The sequence below is a fragment of the Chamaea fasciata genome, unplaced genomic scaffold (genome assembly GCF_029207755.1).
Source record: "Chamaea fasciata isolate MVZ Bird 193981 ecotype frontalis unplaced genomic scaffold, bChaFas1.0.hap1 SCAF_13, whole genome shotgun sequence".
NCBI classification, from domain to species: Eukaryota; Metazoa; Chordata; class Aves; order Passeriformes; family Sylviidae; genus Chamaea; species Chamaea fasciata.
In genome coordinates this window covers 20,872,049-20,896,410 of record NW_027094098.1, presented here as the reverse complement: position 1 = coordinate 20,896,410, position 24,362 = coordinate 20,872,049, and the positions used below count along the sequence as shown (strand labels likewise).

Below are 24,362 nucleotides of genomic sequence, written 5' to 3'. Positions count from 1 at the left end.
CCATTTGTTACTTCCTGCATTACAAAGAGATACCTCTTGAAAATGTGTCAACAGTCAATTACATTGCATGGGCACAGTGCAGCCCTGTGCCGGTCAAGCCTTGTAGGTATTTCCATGTATCTGACACCCAATTACTGATTAAGAACTAAACTTAGTATCATGCTAAACAAGTGCAGTGTTTCACTAAGGCAGTAAGATAGGGAGGTATTTCAGGCTTATATCAAAAAGCAAGCCTAGATAGGTATGTGAACTGTGTTAGCTGAAATCCAGGCCTTGACATACCATCACATTGACTTGGATATGCTTCTTCTGGTATCTCTGATAACTTTCTTAATTAGCTGATTCTGTAGACACCATTGATTTGTCTCAGGCAGAGACAGTGTATGATCTAATCAAGTCTCACTAATCCCAGGGGTATATTAATGCCAGTCAATGGAGCAAAGGGAAAACAGACCATTGCCTGTTGTAGCAGAAAACTGTACTCAAAGGCTGTCAGGTCACAAAGCCGTATCAAGTATGGTCCTTAGTCTGTAGTTTATCCAGGTGTGTAACTGAAGATGCAGGACACAGTGGCTAACTTAGATAGGAGACTCCTAATTTTTAGGCATATTCCAGTGATGATTAACTGCTGCTGGGCAGCCCATTCCACTGTTCTGCTCAGATAAAAATCTCAGTTGAATCCTAGGCACAAGCCTCTGGTTTAATAGCCTCACCTGCTAAATGGAAGGATGCTTGAAAAGACTAGCAATATTGCAAAGGGACGGACGTCCCTTCTTCCCTCTTATATTCTGATGGTTTTTTATGGGAGCCCAGACTTATCTAGGTAAATCTTATTTACCATCTTCATAGATCAGTTCATGCCTGGTGCCAGTGCCCACTGACTGACTGTGCTTTAAGGCCAAGTAGATAGTTAATAGTATCAGAATCATAACCTTGAATCATAAACTTCCTGATTTTTGCAAAGCATCCAAACAGAAATGCAGCTTCATTGCCTGCTTCCTAGTGTACCTTCTAAAACCCCTGTTGCAAAGGCATGAATCCATTATCACAGAATGTAAATCTTCAGATAATCCTAGCAACAGTCTTCAAGTATCAAAGCGTGCTTTGGATTATCTGTGTCATGGCACTTACACTTAGGCCTTTGGAGCAGATACTGTACTTTGTGTCTGTCCCTATTTTATTAGTTCACAGAGCCAGCAAGTCGGCAAAGAAGCCAATGTATAAATACCGTACGAAGTTAGCAGTTCCTTTGGAATGTGAACTGGAGAATCACAGGTAAAAGAACTGTAGAAGGTCACTGTAGGTGTGAATGCAGGTGATGAGGTTTTGTAAAATCCGTAAGGCAGGAAGACGACTTACTGGGTGTAAATCCTGGGTCTCAGTCCTCTCTGAAACCTAATTGTGTAATATCAGTTCTAAAGAAATAAAATGGTGAGAAGGGGTGAGGGAAATTTTGCCTGCTTGTATAAAAGCAGTCTCCATGCAGCCTTCTAAATGCTGTTTTTCTCTCCCAGGAAAACTTGCAGAAGCTAGTACACATTGAGCACAGCGTGAGAGGGCAGAGCGGCCTCCTCCAGCCAGGAAGGGTGAGTGCTGCAAGCAGTCCTATGCTGATAAGGGCATTGTTTCTGACCAGCAACACATCTGCATAGATGCAGATGGCCACGTTTCAGATGTCTACAGATGTTGTTTACTGAGCAATTGTGATACGAGTTGGAGCACTGGTTTATGTATAAAACATCGCTCTGGCAGTGCACAAAAAGAAGGTCATGCTGGGAAAGACATGCATTGTCTCTACATAGAGCAGGCTTTTCACTTCAGCTGTCCTCAGACACCCCAAGTGCAGTGTATTTTGATGGAGCTACTGCTTTCCTCCTTATATACTCCTGTCAAAAGGCTGCAACTCTAGCAGGAATTGCTTGCAGCCTGAAAAGGCTCTGTACTTTATATAGCTGACTAAGAACCTTAGATTAAGGCAATTAATTTGTTTTCAAATTTATATTTTCACCATTCCCTCATGGTGCTTTTAATACAAGATGCTGTTTTTAAGAAAGACATCAACAGAAATGCGAGAGAGTGTTCAGCTCTATCTTGCTATCCACATCAAATGCAAATTTCTTCTTCTTTCAAACCTGTCCAGTTTCCTCAGCGCCAACCTGCTTCAACACTTCAAAAGATTTCTTCCTTGAGCTCCGCAACTCTGAATTTCTCTTCAGTCCACCAATATCTTTAACAAAATTCATGAAGCTATTTTCAAGGCATGCATACTCATAGCATAAGAATGCTAATCAGCCAAATATTGTGGTCAACTTTTGTTTTTCTCTCTAACATCAATATTCTCACTTGCCATTACCAGGTAATGCTTTAACAAATTCTGCAAAGCCCAGCATACAGAATTTGCAGGATTTGTCTCTTTGATTATGAACTGTTCTAGAGTGGAAAAGTACACTAGAATCTGTTCTCCATCTGAAAAGAGCAGATGACTGTTAATCCACTCACGTTATGGCAGACTTTTTCCAACATTACTGCAATGAAGTTCTAGTGTGCTATTTTAGCTGCTTACATACACAGTCCTACCTACGTACATAGTAACAAGATGGACTGAAAAAGTATTGTGCTTGCAAAATTATAAAAATTATATATGCAGTTACAGTTAAGTTCGTGTAGCATACTAAAACCCAAGGTTTCAGCTTTTCTCTTTAGTCAATTTCAGAGAACTTTAAAAGACGAGAATTCTTTTCTAAAGCCCATTGTACATTAGCTTTCAATCTGTGACAGTCATCTCTGAGCACAGTCCACAGTGCAGAAAGTGGGCTGAGAACAAGTGGGTTTCAAACCCATTTTGTACTGACACGAATGCAAGCCATGAAGGACAGCAGAGCTAACCTGGGAAAAGACTAAGCCAGATCATAAGAAGTAAGGCTAGAAACAAGTGTTGAGTTTCTCTATCTGTTCTTGTGATGATGAATGGCATTGGAGTAGCTCCTTCCCCAAGAAAAGTACTCTCTTTTTGTAAGATTCAGAATGAAATCTCAGGATTACAATCTGCTGTTTTCTCCTTCAGGTCTTTGTTAAAGAGGGAACGCTGATGAAAGTCTCTGGCAAAACCAGGCATCCTCGACATTTGTTCTTGGTAAGATTTTTTTATATTTTTACTGTCTCTCTCATATATTTCCATGCATTTGTGCAACCCTGAAGCCTGGCAGATTTTACGCTGCAAGTCAGTTAACCATCAACAGTGATGAGGTGAGTTAGTTCCTGTTGCTAATAGGGCTGTAGTCCTTTCACACGTCCCATTGGCCCCGCATGCAGGGATACGGGCTGTGTGACCCTCTGCTTGTGCCACAGTTACATACAGCCTTCACCAGGGCATAATTCTGCAAAGAAGTGCAAGTTTTCAAGGGGATAAGGAAGATGAAAACTCCTGAATGCCTTCAGAAATTAACCTGCACACTTGAAAGTCCTAAGACCTTAGAAGATTTAATCAGAAGCAAGAGAGAATATCCTACTGCTAAAGCAGCTGAAAACTTCCTTTGGTCACACTTGGGAGGGATTTATATCTTTAAAACTGAAGGACTGGGTTTTAGTTCCTGCTGTCCACGTATATGTAAATTGCCTGATAATTTTGTGCATTGCCTCAGTGTGGTTCCTCTAAACACACACCTCCAGCTTAGTGTGAATTAGAACAGTTTTCAGTGACAGTTTGCAACACTCTTCTAGGATAATTAAGAAAAATGGACTTCTCATCACCTGGATGGAATACTCTTTACAAGGGTTCACAACCCTACTGCAATTATTTGCAAATCAAAACAAATGAAACCCCACTGTTTTGGAGATATACTATGAGCACTTATGCTTTCTGTTTTGCATTACATACTCCATTGAGCAGTTAAAGAGTATCTGTGACTCCAGGCTCCTGAGCTCTGTTCTCAACTTTTCAGGTAGCTTATTTCAGGTAACCACAGGTATTTTTATGCACTTATCAATATGAAGGGGAATATGATACTTGCCTGTGTCTCAGAACTTTGCTACCTGCTTACCTGTTTGAAAAATTCGTTAGGGCTCCCTCCCAGAAAAAAAGCCATAAAGAACAGAGCATTACTGCTTCTATTAACATTAAAATATTGCTTGCAGAATTTATTTTAAAATAAATGAACTGTATGCCTGGGATATGTATTTTCTGTCTCCTTGAAGTGCTGACAGCTTTTCACCATGGGATCATTGTAAGAAGGAAAGATGGCTTATTACAGAAGCCATATATTTTGCAATATTCCTTCTTATTTCTCCCTCTTACTTGTAACTCCTATTTGTGCATGAGTGTATGCACAATCTTCTTTCCCTCCTCAATCACGTATTGCAGTTATAATCAAAGATCAGATGGGATGGGACAAAGTGCTGGTGCTGCACTTTTTTGGTGGTTTCAGTGGTTTCTGTGAAAATTCAGACTTTCATGTGCTCAAAATTACAGATTTCACGCAAATCTTCAAATATGACATAGCTGCAGTTCTGTTTTACAGAGTCAGCATCAATGGACTATAACAAGTGCAATAAATGTCAAAATCATGACTTTCTGTGACTGTCACAGGAAAAAGGCTATGTCAGATACTCCAGGAGCTGGTCTTAAGAAACAATGTTCTCAGCAGCAGTAACTCTGAAGTCTACTGATGACCACTTAATAACAGATGATAATTGCATCTCAACTGATCTCTCTTCTGAAACACTTGCCTTTGCTAGTATTCAAAATTGTTTTGGAATTGTGGCTAAAGCTGGGACAAAATTCCAAGCCATCACTACCCTTTAGTCTTCCAGTGTGTGTGTGTTGCTGCCACCATAACCCGTTACTATGGCAAACACTGAAGTGCTGCAAATTAACTATTGTAACTGACAAAGAATTTTAAAGGAAGATCAGAAATCAGGTTGATAATAAACGTTGAGAGGAAAGTAATTTAAACGTGGGATAAACTTATATAAATTTTAAGTCATCCAAAATAGTTATATCAGCTTGAAGGTCACAAGTCACAAGAGGCCAAAAGTATTACTGGAACAAAACAAGCACAAAAAATACTTTCTGGCACTCTCTGGTTTAGGAATTATTTCCTACGGAAAGTTTAGATGCTCTAAGTCAGATGTTAACTGCAAAGAGAGAAGTATCTCTTGACATCTGGAGACATTACAGTAGCCAATGTCTTGTTAATAGATGCTTTCAGTATCAGCAAAAATGGTTTTTTTCTTCCTTTCAGTCAGCTAGGCGAATTGTGACCAAATGTGCTTTCATGGAAAGGATGGGGTGGAGCTAGTCATAATGGTCACTTTCAAAAACTAAGAGTCACGTAAACCTGGCTTTCCTGGTCTAGCACACTGAAGTTGCAATCACTTCAGGCTTCCTGTCTTGTATCTCCAGCAGGGGCAGGGGGAGGGTGATTGGATCATTGCAACTACTTGAAACTTATTGGCAAATATCTACCTTTGGGTTCAGTGATTTTTTTTTTTTTTTAATCCAGTCTCCTCCATATGAATGCTCCTCAGGTTGCAAAGCAATTCCATGTATGATGACACTGCAGGAAAGTTGTTGTGGAATATGGTAATTCCTGCATTAACACCTGAACGGTCTTGCTTTATCTGCTTGTAACTACTATTGCCATGGATTCTCAGCGCATTGCCACGGCACATGCCACTACCACTCCTGCATTGCTTAAAGGACTATTTAGCCTGTGGATACAGCAAGACAACTACTGCATAGCTATGTCAGCATATTTCTATCTTGGCATACAGCATGGTTATTGTATCTTAATGGTCTTAAGCATAGGTGTTAAGGCCCTACCAACCATCACTGCCAACACCTTTCAGTAACAGGCCATGCCTACATGAAAATATCCTTCTCCTTTGTGACTGCTGTCTTGATTCTGATGTCTGGGGAAACTGTGGAAGAAAAACTCATGCCAAAACCCCAAGACTAGAATAATTTCCTAAACACTGTCTCTTAAAATTGATGTACGTTTAAAGCCTTTATCTTCTAAGGGCCCTATTATAATCCTTTGAAGCCACTTGCAAAACTCATGTTTGTGTATTATTAAAAACCCAAACCTTTCAGAACTTCTTTTTAATGCTTCACATGTCAGCAGCAACTGAAAAAGATCACCAGAAGCTATCATGTATAGGTGTAGTTTGGCTTAGCTTTGATGGAATAAGTGTATTTACCTTCACTATCCCAAAGAGATTTTTACATGAATAGCATTTTCTGAAGTTCTTAGTAGTGAACTTACTCTGACTGAAGCTAAATCAGGACCAGGACCTGGAGAGAATTTCGGAGCAAGAGTGCACACTGAAGGATAACCCTGAGAATTTAATCTCTACACATCCCAAGAGATGAGCCCATCAAACTGAAGTTGTAGTTGGAATATGCTGTAAAACTTGGGTGTGCGCTAGACTCCTACTTGGCCTGTGCTATCAAGGTATGCTTTAGTGGTGTGCTGTGAATATATATCTGCCCATAAGCAGCACTGTATGTCTGTGCACAGCCCATATAGGCATGACGGTGTAAAGACAAATTTCAAATGTTTATGATATTGTGTGTATCATAATGTTACTTGAGCTGGCTGTTTTGTGCAAGCTGATGGCATTGTTGAATCTGGTGTTTCCTGGCAGGATGTTTTGGTGAGTTTTGCTGTATGTCTGTTTCCTGAGCCCAGTCTCTGTTTACAAGGATGTTGTGGCCTCTGTGCAGCACAGTATGGCCTGCTGAAACTGGCAGGTCTCCTAACTGCCCCCAGCCACAAGACTTGCAACTCAGAGCCTGTCTCTTATCTCACCCTTCTAAGAATTTCTCTACAAAGGCCACTTGTTTTGAAAGTGGGTTGCAGGAAGCTGCTATCAAATGGGAGACTGTTTAATGCTCCAGCTGGAGTATAGGAGATTTTTGGTGTCACAGCTTGGAAAGCACGGCTCCAGCACACATTCAGACTGCCCCAGTGACACTCAGGGCATGTTTAACTCAGACCTGAATAGAAGAAGACAGGGTTCGTAATTAACTAGCCTTAAAAAAAAATCAGAAAAACCAAACATGTGGTAGAAGCTTTTAGACAGAGAGTATATCACATATGGATGCCACAAAGTTCAGCAGGTTATAAACATGTTTGGATCAATCTATTTGAACACGGTAGGTAAGAAAACTTGCCTTGACTCTAATGTTACTGGATACCTGTCACAACAGGGAGAATTGTAAAAAGAAGATGGGGGGAAAGGAAAGCAGTAACAGAAAAAAAAAAGGGAATTAAAGATGAGACATATCCTTCTTTCTCTGTGTTGTCAGCTGTTGTTTTGGAGAACATGTGTGTGCATGGAGCAATGCAGAATAAGGGTATGTGCTCCAATATCAAATTCTGAGCAGTCTGGGAATCCCAATTATTCAAAAGTATTCTGGCAAACAAGAAGTGTGTCTGAAGCCCAGGGACTTGTGGGAACTTCCCATAGGGTTCTAGCAGTCCATCTCCTCTACTGCAGATTTCTGAGAGGCTGCAAGATCAGCTTTCATCAGCAGCCAGTCCTCACTGCTTCAGGGAACACAGGACAGTTGAAGCAGGAGGATGCATGAAACCACTGGTACTGGTGCTAGTTCTGTCCATACCATTCAAATGGCCATCACTAAAGTCTTTACTGTGCATGTGGCAAAGGAGACAGCAGTGAGTGAAAACCTTTCCTTTCTTCATGAATATGTGTGCCGTGCTTCACAAGATTTGAAATATTTGTCATAATTTCACTGTGTCAAGCTGGGGCTAGTGGGACCTCCAAATCAGTGCCTACTGCTAAATAGGGAGAAAAAAGGAGGAGCAAAAATTCCAATGGGCAATTATTAAGCAAAGTAATGTGTAGTAAAATCTTGGGATAATTATCAGGGTTGTCCTGATAATAGTATGCACCATGGTGTCGTCCTTTATCAACAGTAATAAAAGAATAAGTAGGTTTTTAAAGAGATACATAATTTTTAAAATACATAAAATAAATCGAGTTTGCTATTCAAGAAGCCTCATAGCAGATTATGTCAGGATCCTGAAAATCTCTCAAGAGTGCATTTGCTTGGGCTTAGTGCTCAGGTGCTGCAGGGCCCATTTTAGAGCCAGTGCTCTTTAATATCTTCATGAGCAACAGGGATGCAGTACTTGAAGGGATAGTATGTTTGCCAATCATGCTAAACTGGGAGGAGCTATCAACTCCCTCGGGGGCAGAGAGGCCTTGCAGAGAAACCTCAATGAGTTTGAGAGATGAGCAATCACCACCCATGTGAAGTTTAAGGGCTAGTGCTGGGAAAGTGCAACCCTGTAGTGTAGACTGGGCAATGAGGCACTGGAGTGCAGCACCGTGAAAAGGGACCTGGGAGTCCTGGTCAGCAAAAGCTGAATATGAGTCAGTTGTGCCCTGGCAGCCAAGAGGGCCAGCTGTGTCTGGGGGCATCAGGGTCAGCATCACCAGCTGGGCACGGGAGGCAATTGTCCTGCTCTGCTCTGCTCTGCACTGGGGCAGCCTCACCTTGAGCACTGTGAGCAGTCTTGGGCAGCACGGTATAAGGCGCTAAAGCTGTTTGAGAGCATCCCAAGTAGGAACACAGAGATGGGGAAGGACCTGGAGGAGAAGCCATACAAGGAGTGGCTGAGGACACTTGAATTGTTCAGCCTGGAGGAGACTGAGGTCAGACTTGATCGTAGCCAGTAGCTCCCTCAGGAGGGGCAGTAGAGGAGCAGCACCAGTTTCTGCTCTCTGTGACAGGATCCAAGGGAACCGCATGAAGCTGTCAGGAGACGTTAGGCTGGATATTAGGAAAGGGTTAGGGTTAGGTAACAGCCCCAGCAGTTCATCAAGTTACAGCTTGTTCTGGGTAACCCCCCCCCAACGAAAATGGGGAGGCAGGCCTGCAAACGGTATTGCAAATTATTGATTTTGTCTTTCTTTTCATGTAGATGAATGATGTTCTGCTGTACACATATCCCCAGAAGGATGGCAAATACCGACTGAAAAACACCTTGGCTGTGTCAGGCATGAAGGTAATGCTTCATCTGTATTAAAAGCTTGAATTAAAGTTTTATAGTGAGCTGCTGCTGCTTTGCTGGTTTTTGTCTCATATCCAGCAAGGGGAAAGAGGGGACAGACCTGTTATCAGGGCATTCCCTTGTCTCTTACAGGAGACAGAAGGAAAAATGGTAAAAATCAAACATAAAAATATTATCTCTTAAGTCTGTGACTTAGTATGACAGCCTTATTCAGACTGTATAAATAATGCAAGCCAGAATCAATTACCCTCTGATCATGAAACAGGAAATAGAAAATATTTATTATCCCATTTTGTCTCCAGCCAATGCATTATTGTTCCCTTCAACATATTCACTAGAGCTTAGTCTGCTTGGTCTTAAACTCCTGCTACTCAAAATTTACACATGGCTGCTTTTCATGTGCCTTTTAACTGTTTTCATCAAAAGCATTAATGCTTCAAAAAGCAATTAGCCAACTTTATGGGGAAAAGGTGTATCGGGAGCAATTTCATGCAGTGATACGAAACTACTTTCTTCTTCAATAAATTTATAAATTGCAAACACAATTAAGATGTCCTTACACTCTTTCCCTAAGTACTCATTGGCACCAGAACCTATGCAACAGGAGATATTGGACCAAAGATGTCTATTAGACCTTCATAACTGTTCTATAGCTAATATTCCAAGTTGTATTTATATGAAAGAAGATTTGAAGTGACAAATCTGATGACCTAGAAAACACACAAGATGAGAATTATTAATCGTTAATTTCAGTGGAATGACATAGGAAATTTAAGGTGTTGTGAAAAGGTGATGGGGGCTGATCACTCCAGGGTGTTTAAACCCAAGAGTTTAAAACTAACTCAGGGATCCAAGCAATTCCTAGGAATTGCCAAAATATTCTACTGTTAAGTGAAATGGAGTTGGGGACCAAGTACTTACTGAGGTAGATTTGAAACCCTGAGTCACTAACATAATGATGCTTGTTAATAAAAATGTATGAAACCATGAAGCTGTTTCTCCTTGGCTGTTGCTATTAGCAGGCTACTCATATACTCTATGCTAGGGAAAAGATTTTAGCTGAGCTGTAGATTTTAGGTTGGCTTCCTTTTTTTGCTGTTAAAAAGCCTTGCTGCAGACAGGCATTCACTGAACTGAAGTGCTTCACTGTATAATGCCTGCATGTCATTAAAAAAGGGATTTCTATTCGTTACAAGCATAGACCGAAATGCTCTGACACTTGGCAGACTAAACATCTCCTAAGCTTGTCATTAAAACGGAACCCTCAGATACTTCATCCTTATAGGCTGGATTAAGCAATTTCTTCCTTTAGCACACCATGATATTGAAATAGAGATCGTTCCTTATTACAACAGCAATACAAAAACCCCTAATACCGATCTTTTTACATCGAAATGTGAAACAAGATGGTTGGGATATTACTCATCATATGCATTGAGACTTGTCTGGTGTACTGGTTATAGACAGTTTAACTCATGTCCACATTCGTGTTCATGGCATTTTTTCCTAGGTCAGTCGCCCAGTGATAGAGAAAGCCCAAAACATCCTGAAGATTGAGTATGATGACCATTGCCTGACCCTGTCAGCAAGGTACTGTTCCCAAATGTCAATGGCAGAGGGTATTACATTCTAGATGTATCACTGGATTAGTCCAACCAATAGCCAAGACTGAGATGGTGTCTCTTTCTTTTTTAACTAGCATTTTTCAGTCTGCTATTGGTGACAGACAATTGCTGAGTACTTGATTACGCAATCAACATTCATTATAAACACAAGGCTCATAAACTGCAACTAATTCAAATAATGTACTCCCGGTAGACTAGAACTTGGCTCTTGATAACATCTTGAAGAGAAAAGAAAGAAGAAGCTTGGGTACTTTCCATTATCTCTCACAGTCTTTCTCTGTGACAAGAGGAGTCGGTTGTATCTCCCTTTTATGAGTTCCCTTGTTACCTCATACCTCTAGGGCTGTAAAACTCCTGGAGAAAATAGTAATTAGGTAATACCACGTGGCCAATACAGAAGTATTTAATAGTGCTTAAGTGTCAATGTCAAAATTAAACCCTACTGGCAACCTCGTGGGTTTTTCTAATAAAGGGAATTTCACTAATGAGCTTGCGTACTGCTAGTATTGATTGCAAGCGGGAGTCAAGATCTCTGTCCTAGGATCCCAAGCCAGTGCCAAAAAGAGATTGTAGATCAGTTTCTGATTGGAAGATAGCAGTGTACTGTCTTTTTCATGGTTCTAGGCCAAAATTATCCTGCTAGTTTACCTACAGCTATAGCAGAAAGGTAACTGGTTTGTTTTCCACGTGTAGTTTATTACAAAAGATATAGCACACTAGCAGTGGTATTAAAATTAATTCTTCCAAATAACAAGTTCTTCAGTGCCTTTAAATACTGACTTTCGCACCATAAGTCTGCAACTACAGCATGCAACAGAATGCCTAGAAACACAGCAGACTTCCTAAATTACACAGCAAAGGAGAAAGACAGGGATGGCACTTTTTTATTCAGAATCAGAATTTGGAGCTCTCATCCTTCCCAGAGCACTTAACATCTGTGGGGAGTGCTCAGCTACCTGTCAAAGCCTTTTGGTCCATTTCCTTTTATAACCATAACCATATCTGAGATTTCCTTAGATCTCCACACTCTTCACAATCCTCAAAATATACTCACAGTAATTCTGAATTATCTGCCAGTTATAAAAGCAAGATGTGTACAGTCCTTCTGTATTGCAAAAGGGAAATTCTGTTGCACATCCCCTTTCCCCAGAGCAACTGAGCTTGTTATCCGAAGTGAGCACCTTGACATGCACTACTTGCATTATTAGGATGTTTCTTTGCCTTTTGTACTCATATCAAGTCCATGTTTAATTAGCATAAACAAAGTCTGTGAGACAACAGTGAGCTGTGTTTATTTGGTAGTAGATTGAACCAGGACCTGAGACTAAGGTTACCCTTCTAATAACAGACAGACAGAGGCTGGGATAGAGGTCCTCTCCTTGTGCTGCTCATTCTGTGTCCAATCTGCCATAAGTCCCCCAAGAACAGTTATTCCTCCTCCTTTTTGCACTGGCTGGCAGAGCTAATGAGATACCAGTGAGCCAGCAGCAAGCATGCTCTCCTAACTGCTTTGCACAACATCCTTGGCCTGTTACACTCACCAAAGACAAAAAAAGTACAGAAGGCTTCCAGTATCCCTAAGAACTGTATATTTTGCTGCTCACACTGAGGCGCTGCAAGCTGCACTAAAGGCCAATGGTTAACAACCAAAATGCAAACCTCAGTGTCTTTATATTTGTATGAGATGAGGTGAGTGAACTGAGGAAATATAGCAGGGGTGCCAGGGACTAAAGACAGCAGACTTAGGATGACCAAAGCTGAAAATGGCTCATTCACCTGAAGAGCCATGTTGCTGGTTTAGTGGGGAGCTGCTAACAGATTTGAGCACAGCACCGATATGGAGAAGGCTCATATGCTCTTATATCTTTCTTTGCATTTCAAAAATATTAGTCTTGAACGCAGAGATAACCGTGTGGGGCTTATATAAAATACTAGAGACAATAGTAGGAGAACACAGTCAATATTGCTTCCTGAAAGGCTAATTTAGAGTGATAGTGGCAGCGCTGTGACAAAATCTCATCCTGGTCCAATGTCTGTGTTCTGTGGATGTCTCCTGCTGTCTAGTGAAATGCAGTGACAACTTGACCCCCTCTTTCCATTTGCTTAATGATGACTATATGGGCCAACATGGAGGACTGATAGGTCAGCACAGAAGATGCATCAAAAAAATCCCACAAGGACCAAATGTAGCAATGGTGGAGCAAGGGCTGAGCTTCTCTGAGTGTCAGAGGTTCAGCAAAAGTTCCTCTGAGCCTTCATGCAACCAGTCAAATAGCTAAGAACAGGCCTATGCAAATTGACATAATTGATCTTCGTCAGCAGATGGGTGTTATTCTCACATTTAGTCAGTAAAAACCTGCAGTCACTTCCTAGATATTTTTAATTGAGTGGAGAATAGGCTAAAGGGGCCAGTTAGATATCAGACTTTCGATATCATGTTGTCCTTCTTACCTGTCTTTCCTAAAGTGGCTTTAATTTCCATCACTATATAAGCCATGATTTCCTTTGTGGGTTTTTAGGATTTTTAAAATCATATTTTAATTTTCAAGTGAAGAGAATTTCCATGAAAGAATTAGCATGACAAACGTCTAAATCAGGAAAGTCGGGACTTCTTTTAGTGTTTTCTAGGCAGTGGATATGATTTGTCTGGAAAATACAGATATCTTCAGATTTCTTAGAAAGTGTAATTTGCCAGATGGTAACTTTGGTAGTATTAAGGAGTGACAAGGCTAAATAGAGCTCTGAGCAACCTGGTCTAGTGAAAGGTGTCCCTGCCTATGGCAGGGAGTTGGAACGAGATCATCTTTAAGGTCTCTTCCAACCCAAACCATTCTGGGATTTCATGACTAATGGTGTGATTCTTGACAGAGGTGATCACCTGTAACATGGATCCTTGGCTTCCAGAGGTTAGCCAATTTGTAGTACATGCACTAGCTCAGAGTTTCTGCTCCAGGCTTGTTGAATTTTGCACAGGCTGTTGTTTTTCAGACAGTGACTTATGCTCATAGTGCAGAGGGATGCCAAGTCAAAGATCATCAAGAAAATCTGGCATTTCCTCTCTTTTTGTGCTCTTTTTTTTTTAAAGACCACAAAACAAAAATTGTTCTCAGATGTCTTATTGACAAGACTTCATGAGGACAGTGTGAGGAAATCACAGCTGAACAGCAGCTGGCAACAATGCCACTGCTAGCTTTTACAACAAAGTCTAGTGGGTAGCTTTAATGTGAGTGACTGGTATGATTTGGAGAGGGGAGACCATACTGAGTTGCATTCCCTCCTGTGACTGAGACTAGAAACCGCTAGAGCTGTGCAGAGTTTCAGATGAACAGGAAGTGCACAGTTTGAAGTCAGCAGAAAAAACAGCTGAAACAGGCAGGATACCTCACGGCTGTAACAGAGCAAATGCATCTGTGAAATAACAGGCACCCTGCTGCTTTTTGGGGATAGCTGGACTAGCAGGGAGATGCGACGTGCTCACTGGTTTGCCTTGTGCACATGGGGCATCTAGGGGCCAGTCTGGAGAATTACTGGCCTCCATGTATAACTGCAACTCCAGGGAACACCCAGCTTCCTTCACTAATGGCTGTCCTGGCTTCTTCTGTTTCAGGAGACTGGAGGTTGTCTGTGAATAAGCTAAAGGAAAATTGAATCATTCACATTTCTACCGTGGGCGATACACTTCTGCATTTCCCAACATGCAATCCATCTAAGCAGCCCACTGTAGAGATGAGCATAAATACACCTGCTTTGAGCAACCCATATATGCCAACACTCTATGCACTAGAGTGCCTAAAAGATAGGACAGAAAGGACAAAAAAAGAGACACTTCATATTGTCCTGTGTAATCTAGGATTGAGCAGCTTATAGCAAAGCCAGAGACTGCTTTGAAAAAATTTCTGGGCATTTATTTTCTTCTCAGTCACAGTCCTAAGCACGGAGCTACACTAATCATCACTCTGAATATGTCCAACAGTCAATTTTGTTCCTGGTCAGAAAATTATCAGTTCAGTGCAGTAGTGGGGAAAAGCAAACATTTCATGAAGTGAAACGTTTCTCCTTGATCAGCTTGTTTTAGTCCCTGCTGTGCACAGCACTGACTGCTCTGCTGTATTTCATTCCCCAGCTCTTGCTCAGAAAGGGATGACTGGTACAGCTGCATCAGCAAACACATCCCAGATGACTGCAAAGCTCACAAGACTTCGACTTTCCACAGCAGCGTGGAGGTAAAAGAAGGCCAAATATTTCAATGCTTGAAAAGGGAAGGGAGAGAGAGAAAGAGGAAAGGAGGAGGGTTATACCATGCAGAGTTCCTAGTAGCCAGACATTCTATTTTCATTTAAACAAGTGTGCCAAGCTTGAAGAATGAAACTCATCACAGCTCATGGGCCACCTCTGAAACATTAATCACACTCCATACTCTGTGGCCTTTGCTTAGTTCTTCTGGGGGAAGATTTTTTTGTTCTAAAGGACAAACAGGTAGTTATTTTGGATTAATTAAAAATAGCTACAAATGTCATAGATTAAAAAAAACCCAAGCTACCCATTAATTACACTAATATCATATACATAATAAAGTCAATATCAGTGCAAACCTCACCAGCGATTTTGAAACTGTACCAATGCAATTATGCATATTATTATCTCATTATTTTCAGTTGTTCTACTTCCAGTTAAGGAGACAAAACCTGCATCTGATAAAAAGTAAATATGCTATTTTAGGTTATGTAGAACCCCAGTTTTACTAAATAGGAAACAGTGTTGGTGAGGCCACATCTGGTGTGCTGTGTCCAATGCTGGGCTCCTCAGTATGACACATGGAAACCTTGGAAAGAGTCCAACAAAGGGCAGCAAAGTTGATAAGGGACTGGAGCACCTCTGATAGGACAAAAGGCTGAGAAAGCTGGGGCTCTTCAGCCAGGAAAAGAGAAGGCTCAGGGAGAATCTACCGTGTGAATACCTGGAGGGTACAAAAAAGAAGGAACCAGGCTCTTTTCAGCGGTGTCCAGTGACAGGACTAGAGGCAGTGGCCACAAACTGAAACACAGGAGATTCCTTCAAACAGCAGCAAACACTTTGTCAGCCTGAGTGGGAACCAAGCACTGGCACCCAGGGTTGCCTGAGGAGGTTGTGGAGTCTCCATCCTTAGAGATGTTCAGAAGACACCTGGTTTATACACAGTTCTTGCCAACTGCCACTATGTGGCTCTGCCTGAGCAGAGTGGTTGAACCAAGTGACCTTCAACATTCCTTTCCAAACTCATCCATTCTATAAATTAATTTTGAAGACCTCAGAACGTAAAAAATTAATTCAAAAACGTATAAGGCCTTTTTTTTTCTGGCCTCTATCTAATCTGCTTTCAAATATTTAACAGAAAAAAAAATTGGAAATTATTCAGTTTAGTAATCTAAACCAAATCCTTTTTCAACAAATGAATAAATAATTTCTTTTGCATCTCTACCTCTGGTGTAAGCTTGAATGTGTCTGTGGAGAAACTTGGAGGAATTTCATTTGTCTGTGTTTAGATCCTGTGTGTCTGCAGAAGTCAAATTTCCACACAGGAAACAATCCTTCAAAACCACAAAAGTTTATCCTACTTGTGCCAAATGCTGAGCTGTAGTGAGCTGACAGTGGGGTACCCATAATACTTTGGTGCTGAACCTGAAGTAGCACAGCTCAGCACAGCTTATTAGATTGCACTCAGTTCCACACTGGTTGTGGCTCCCTAGGCTTAGAGTAAAGGCACCTGAACATCACTGCCATGTGGTGCACTTCAAGAAAAAGGAACAGCCGATACATTTCCTAAAGCTGCTTATACATACTGAGATCAACCAGAAAGCATGGATCAGATTTGGAGTGGGGTAAACTCATCTTTGGTTCTACTGTTTTCTTTATTCTCTCCTCCTTTGTCACACAGCCATCCAAGGTGTAATGACAAAGAGCTCAGGTGCTTTTTCGATTGAAGGTTGTAGAGCTTTTTATGGATATTATTTAAAAAGCTGCTAACAAAAAGATGCTTTTAACTCATGTTCCTACCTGCAATTTTCATAGGCAATTAGTCAGATACTTGTCTGATGTGGAAGAGTGGCAGGGCCTGACCAAAAATAGATTTATGTGGATTTTTACTTTTTGTGACTCTGGCTTTAACAGCAGCATGTACTAACCTTTCAGTACTAAAGCAGCTGTATGTCACATATAAGTGCATTAGGAATGAGAAAATTTGGGGATCTTAGCAGGTGACAGTAGACTGAAATGAGAATTGTATGTAATGCAACAGGTCTGACGAAGTGGACTTAAGAAGTGTGGATGCTTCTTCAATTATTCTTCTTTGTTTTTAAGCTAAGGGAAAGGCTTGGAATACCCTTGGGTGAGAGGCCTCCTACACTGGTGCCTGTGTCCCATGTCATGATGTGCATGAACTGTGGCTGTGACTTTACCCTCACTTTGAGAAGACATCATTGCCATGCCTGCGGGAAGGTAAGAGCTGTGCAAGCTTCTTTTGGGGGCTTATTCACACCTCTAGGTCCCTGGCTGCCACTGCTGTAACCTGAAAATTTGTAGCAACATCAAGGCCGGAATTGGACTTCTCAGGGAACCAGTGGGCACTTTGATAAATTAGCTTGCTAGGTTTATAATTGTGCTAGAAGGAATAACAGTGAGCTTGCCTTAAGGTCAAATTACCTCCCAAAGGCTAGTAGTTAAAGGTTGACAGGGTAATTGTTGTTGAGTGCAGCCCTTGTATCTGACACACAGCTAGTTCTAGAGACAATGAAGCAATATACTAAAAATACAGGCTTTGTTCTAGACCAGAGCAGTAGCACAACTACTCCATGTCCTGTCCCTAAAAACAGCTGGTAAAATGATCTTCCAAGGAAAGTGAAGAAACTCAGCAGCAGAGCATGGTTTGATCAGTGACTAACGGGAAAGTTTCCTCTGTGCTCCAAAGAGCTGTTGCCTTTTGCCCTAAAGCTTAGGGGATCTACAAGCTTTCTTGGTTTTGTCCCTTAACCTCTGACTCCAGGGATTTGCCTGTATACATAAATCTGCAATTCTGTTTTAAACCACGACTATCTTTTAACCTGATTTTAAAAATTATTTTAATAAAACTACCAGCGATTTTTGATAGGATAAAAAAGCATTTAACTTAATCTTTTTTTCTAATTCCACAGAAAAAATCAGTTTGCATATACACAGGGTATATGTACAAAAACAGTAGTAGTATTAAAGTGGTCTTTTTGTGATTCAGTGGTAGGGAAGGTGTGAATTCCTGGGAAGAAGGACACAGCAATGGTGCGCAACCAAATAGAGTGACCAATTCTGCTTGACTTAGACAGTGTAAAGCTACGGCAATCACATTTCAATCAGCAGACCTTTCCTGAGTGCCACAGACTTAGGAGAGTCATGTCTGGTCCACTTCCTCTCTCAGCCAGCTCAGGGGATTTCTTTTGTATATGCATATTTATAAATTTATACTATGTTTAAGTGCCTCTGCTCTTGCTGAAACAGATTGTATGTCGAAATTGTTCAAGAAACAAGTACCCCATGAAGTATCTCAAAGATCAAGCAGCCAAAGTCTGTGATAACTGCTTTATGGAACTTAAGAAAAGAGGTAAGATTTCTTAATTCTTGGCAAAACTGACAAATCAATTCCCTGCTCCTATAATGGGGAGGATTTAGAACCTTCCTTCTGTATTGAATTTTATTAAATAGTACTCCTCATTTCAAGTTTGAGGCATGTGTATTGAGGTTCTGGGAGAACCAGGCTGTATGGCAGCTAAAACTTTTTAGCAAGCAATAAAATCAAGTTTAGCAAACTTTTTTCAGACTGGAACAGGGAAAGCTTAGGTTAGATATACAGAAGAGATTCTTTGCTCAGAGGGTGCTGAGGCCCTGGCACAGGTTTCTCAGAGAAGCTCAGCTGACCTATCCCTGGAAGTGTTCCAGGCCAGGCTGGATGGAGCTTGGAGCCACCTGGTCTAGTGAAAGGCATTCCTGCCCATGGCAGGCGGTGGAATAAGATGAGATTTAAGGTCTCTTCCGACTCAAACCTTTCTAGGATTCTATGATTATAGGCCTGGTTCTCTGAGAGCTCCCCTAGCCTTTGGATAAACCAGAATAATGATAAAAAACACTCCTACAAGGAGCAGCTGAGGACTGTGAGCTTGCCTCCTTTGAAGATAAGGAGACGGAAAGGTGGTCTCAATGCTCTCTGCAGCTTCCTGAGGAGGGAACATGGAAACATGGTGCTGATCTCCGTCTGATTCAGGGACAAGACACATGAGAAAGGTTCAGTACTTCAGCAGGAAAGGTTCTGACTTGACATGAGGAAACCTTTCTTTTCCCAGAGAGTGGCCAAACATTGGAACAGGCTTTCTAGAGAGGTGGTCTATACTCCATGCCTCTCAGTGTTTAAGGGACATTTAAACAATGCCCTTAATAACATGTTTTAATGTTTGGGAAACCCTTAATTGGTCAAGCAGCTGGACTGGATTGTTGTAGGTTCTTTCTAACTGAACTATTTTATTCTGTGATGTAATTAGAGGTGGTAACTATTCCCTGTCATTTCTAATTAATTAAAAAAAATAAACAATGTCTTTACGGTTCTTCACTGTCCTCAACCACGTTGTAGCTTTTACATAAAGAAATACTGAGGCTAAGTGCAGAGTCACTAAGAGCTGTTCTACAGGGCGAGTTTATCTAGTTACAGATGAAAGTGTGAATTCAAAGCAGAATAGCTACCGCCTATCTAGAATTTTGTATTATTATCCTACTATATAAGTTTCTTTTCTGATTTAAGTACACATCCAAATAAAAGACAAAAGGGGGAGAGGGGTTACAAATATATGAACAGAGAGTGAACAGGAAATAATTTTCTTGCACAACTACTCATGTGGACAGTCTCTAAAAGTAAGCTTACTACATTGCCAAGAAAAAAAAGTGTGGACAGATGAAGCTTCATTTTGCCGTCCTGATTAAAGAAATTCACACTAGCCAAGAAAACACATAAACAGAAGCTGTCACAACAACCAAAAATGCAGCCCCAAGCCACCGTGTGTCCAGAAGCAGTAACTCACATTTGTGCTGAACTAATACTGTGCTTTACTAAGAGCTTTCAAATAATGTGTTGCCAGAAGTGAAATCATGAAGATATGAACTCGGACGTGTGGGCCTAAGCCATTTGCTTAATGGTCATTTTAAATAAGAACACAGCAACCTGTGTTTTGTGCTTTGTCAGCTTTCTTACGGACCTTTTCAAGAAACTTTAGGTTAGTACAATAAACTGAGGGTGCCATGGAACCCATTCATTGGACATAAAAAGGTGATTTGGAAGAAAGGCTAAAATAAAAACTGTGTATAGAGGAGGCATTGCATTTTCCTTAGTCATTTGTCTTAGCGTTTCATGTGTCTCCCCTAGACTGATATATACCAACTTATCTATTTCCTCCTTCCAATTCTGAATTTTCTTTATCTTGCAGAGCGGCCACTAAGTGTGAGCTTCCCTCCAACTTCATCCAGGTGTTCAAGCAGTGCCTTCTCCTCTGTCTTCCACAATATGCATTATTCATCTTTTAAGAAACAGAAGAGAATCCCTTCAGCTCTCATGGAGGTAGGACCAAGCTGCCTAAGAAAGGCAAGGAACTATAGAAAACTGTGTGCTCATATTTCAGCAGCTACATTTTAATTTACACTGTGTGTGGTGGGCTCAGCACGTATCTTGGTTTACTTTCATCATGCATTTTTTTTTTCTTTTCACAGCAGTGTTTAAAATACAAAAATACTCTGAGCTCTAAAGATACCACAGAAGTGTCTTGAGCCCCATGAGAAACCCAGTCAGAGTATGGTACTTTGATTTGCTCATCAGCCTATGAAGTCTTGAAAAAACTAAAATGCTTTCAATGCACAAGGCAGAACAAGAGGGGAGATCAATGGAGCATGATACAACGTTCTTCAGTTACCTTTCTTGACAAGACCCTTACTTCTGAAATCTTACTTTGATTTCAAGAAGAATAAAATAACACTTAGGAAATAGACTTACTTAATGAATAGTCCTTGGTAGTCAATTCAAGAGCATACATGTTTCACCAGGCACTTTTCCTCCAGCTCAAGCAAAATTAATTCAAATCAAATGGGTAAATCTTGATTTCACCAATGTAAGCAAAATTCCCACCAATTTCAATGGGGCCATGATTTCTCCAATTGTATTAGTTTTCTTTCCAGGAACAAGGTGCCAGTCATGTTGATGATTGATTCTAGGTAACTAAACTGCCCACTGAACTTGAGTACAGTAAGGTACTCCCATTTCCTGCAGGCATTTATCATTGTATTAGAGACTAGGGTGCTGGACTCATTGTACAGTTGAGACACTGGAAATTCTTGAGGTTTGTTCGTGAAATTGTGCCAAAGATACCTGCATGTACCTACACAAATTGAGTACTCAAAGGGCTAGCAAGAAGAATTTCAACCCTGTGTGGAAAAAAGCATCACCTTTCTATCCACAGGGAAGCAGCACATCTTTATCTCACAATAGCATTACTCCAAGTCCTGGAACATTTCTGTTCTGCTGCAAAACACTGCTATATTAATTCTCTGTCATCTCTTGTATCAGTGTTACAAAAGGTCGTTTGGAATCTCTGGCCTTTGTTTCCAAATCCAATACTAATACAATTTACTGATGTAACTAATAGGTACACTGCACGTGTGTGCACACGTGCACATGTGTGCATGTGTATAGCTCCCTCTACTCAAAACCTGGATTTTAAGAACTTTAGGCACTTATACCTCAAAATATTTCCATGAGAAGAGCAAGTGTTTTCAGAAATATTATTTCAAAAATGAAACCAAGGCATTACCAAAGTGATTAACATTAAATTAATATAAAAGCACAGCAAGGTCCTAAGTATACCCACATCTCAAAAGTGTTCAGCCACAAGACTGCAATTCACTTCTGGAAGCATGTACATTTAAAATACAAAAAGCACCAAGAACCATCAGGTGTGGGAAAAGGGACAAGCTTGGCTTTTCAGAGCTGTAAACTTACTGACCTCAATAATAACTTAACTGCATATTTTCCATTAGAGTTACTGAAAATTAAGTTTAACTATAAACATTCAAACAGTTAAAAAGAACCATAATACCATGCTTGTATTTTTTCTGTATCAATACTTCTATGGTTTCACTTACTGGTTGGTATGATGCAAACATGCTTAATCAGGAGGGGAAAAGCCTTTATTGTTACAAATCCTGATTTCTCCTGCCCTGCTCCAGGTGGCAGCCTCAGGAGAGGGAGCTACCATCAGTGGTTACCTCAGCAGATGTAAGGGAGGCAAAAGACACTGGAAGAAACGCTGGTTTGTTATCAAAGGCAAAGTCCTCTACACCTACACAGCAAACGAGGTACTGTGCAATCTGACTTGAAATAGTTTTCTATCTGAGACTCCTTTACTCCCTACAGGCAGGAAACCAGTAAATGGGAAAGGTATAAATGGTATTTCATACAACTACCTGCTTCTGAGACCTAGTCCTAACAGACTGGCTCGGCCACAATCCTAGCTTGGCAGCCTTCACATGCTGCCCTTCATTATTTGATTTCTTACTATTCATGCTATTATAAATTGTCAACCACTTGGAACCTTAACATACATATTTACACCTAAAGACTTCAAGATCCTTCGGTATTCTCCAGTGCATTTAGTAACTGCCACATATTTTTGTAGATAGAGAGTACTATGATCCATTTCTGGTGGGGAGGAGATTCTAGTAGTTTGGCCAGTATAAATAGGGCATGCTTGTCCAACTAGCACCAACAGGGAAAGAGAGGAAGTAGTCTGCAGAATTGAGAACAATGCCTGCTGTGTTGGCCTGTAAGGTCTTCCTTACAATCAAGGAGGCTGAATATCAACTAGATCATTTTTATGTATTTTATCTCTTTTCTTATTTTATAATAGCTGCAATACAGATAAACTTGAAATGTGATATAAAGTTTGGTTATAATGGATAGATTTTATAAGCAAAAACATAAAAATTTATTTTGCTCAAATAAAGGATATAGAGTGCAAAAACCTGTCAAAGCAATGCTTAGTACTTCAAGCTTTTGGAATACTTTGCAAATATCAAATATTTAAACTTGCATCACCATGACCCTGTGATGGTCACATGAAGCAATGTTATCCCCTTTAAACAGATGAGGAGGTTGAGTCACGAAAGGATTCATGGTTTGGCCAGCAGTTCAGTCCATTAGCATCAAATTCTGTGTCCAACACAATTACCTTATCTCTTTTAACCTTATAAGTGATTATTTCTGGTTCAGCAATAGGGGAAAAGCAACAATGGTTTACTTCACATTCCTAGTCTGCAATTTACCTTCTAAAAGCAGAGGCAAAGGCAATATACATATACAACCTACCTAAATACACTGACCAAAACTGCAGCTATCAGTAACAGTTAAACTGTAATTTCACTAAGGCTTATGGTTTTCTTTAATTTGTACAAAGCTGTGTCTGCCAAGCAAAATTCATGGAAGTTTCTTGGGAGTAAATTATTGATTAATTGCATTACTAACTAGGAATTTTCCAAACAGCCTTTGGGAAAGCATGTGTGCTGCTTGAGAAAGAACAGATTTCTACAAGGTCACTAGTGCTGTGAAAATAAATTACAAGGTGCCAAAAGGACTACTACTTGCAGCCAGCAAACAAAAGTGATTGAAAGGAACATAACTGGAAGTGAGTCTCAGGCTTTCAGAACTGCTGCTGTATTCTCAGTAATCTCAAGTTTGCCTCCTGGAACATAATGTCAAAGACAGCTATCAACGTAATGGCTAATTTGACCTTCATGGCCATGTGGATGATCATGAAGAGCTGGACTTTGAGAGCTAGTGTTCAAGACTCAGACCAGATAAAACATGTGCAGTACACAGGCAGTGCTCCTGTTTGGGTTAAAAGCCATGCATCCAGCAGAACACTCACACTACGGCTTTTGCAGAATTGTCACAGAGGGGTTGTATCATTTGCATTTGCTTTTCAGAAAGAGCCCTCAAACTGTTACAAGCCTTCTCTCTAAATTTCGGTTCACTCCTTCACTTTCAGGACAAAGTTGCTACAGAGAGTTTACCTTTATTGGGTTTCACCATTGCTCCAGAAAAGGAGGAAGGAAGCATGGATACAGTTTTTCATCTCTACCACAAGCAGACACTCTTTTATAGCTTCCGAGCAGAGGATAACAGTTCAGCACACAGGTATGGGGATAGAGTTCCACATTAGCCAGTGAGCTTACATAGAGTTTTTCCCTTCCTTCACTTTAGAACACCTTCGTAACAGATAAAACAGACAACTTTCAGAATTTTGATTAAGCCAGGTTGCATGTGACTAGCCTGACTGACATTAAAAATCCACCTGGTGCTTTTCAGTTCCTTCAGGAAGGAGAATTTGCTCCCTTCTGTAGGTAAAGAAGAAACTGAGCCTCAAAAGTCATAGCTAGAAGTCTGTCAAAGATGATTACTGTAGAGAAACTTCTAATTTATATGTTCAATTTAGCCACTTCTTAGTTTTCTCATCAACAAATAATTGCTTAGATTTCCCATTATAATGTTACTGCTTTCACATAATAAAATAGTCACAAAATTGGTAATAAAAATCCAGCACCCTAAAACACACAGAAAAAGAAATTAGTGTTTATAGGAGGTTTCGCTTTAGATCATACTTTA

At 40.5% G+C, this 24,362-nt stretch overlaps 1 protein-coding gene and 1 long non-coding RNA gene across 3 annotated transcripts in view; one reads left to right on the top strand and one right to left on the bottom strand.

Moving 5' to 3' along the window:
• LOC136296493 (uncharacterized) overlaps positions 1-24,362 on the bottom strand; it is a 105,680-nt gene that overhangs the window by 77,450 nt on the left and 3,868 nt on the right. The gene's annotated exons all lie outside the window — the stretch shown is intronic.
• Positions 1-24,362, top strand: part of FGD5 (FYVE, RhoGEF and PH domain containing 5) — a 78,130-nt gene that overhangs the window by 51,655 nt on the left and 2,113 nt on the right. For both annotated transcript variants that reach the window (XM_066195738.1, XM_066195737.1), the window contains exons 11-20: positions 1,515-1,586; positions 3,065-3,133; positions 8,952-9,035; positions 10,552-10,631; positions 14,790-14,889; positions 17,003-17,140; positions 18,170-18,272; positions 20,140-20,270; positions 21,929-22,057; positions 23,746-23,894. In XM_066195738.1, the coding sequence (XP_066051835.1) occupies positions 1,515-1,586; positions 3,065-3,133; positions 8,952-9,035; positions 10,552-10,631; positions 14,790-14,889; positions 17,003-17,140; positions 18,170-18,272; positions 20,140-20,270; positions 21,929-22,057; positions 23,746-23,894 (1,055 nt within the window). The remainder of the gene's footprint in view (positions 1-1,514; positions 1,587-3,064; positions 3,134-8,951; positions 9,036-10,551; positions 10,632-14,789; positions 14,890-17,002; positions 17,141-18,169; positions 18,273-20,139; positions 20,271-21,928; positions 22,058-23,745; positions 23,895-24,362) is intronic.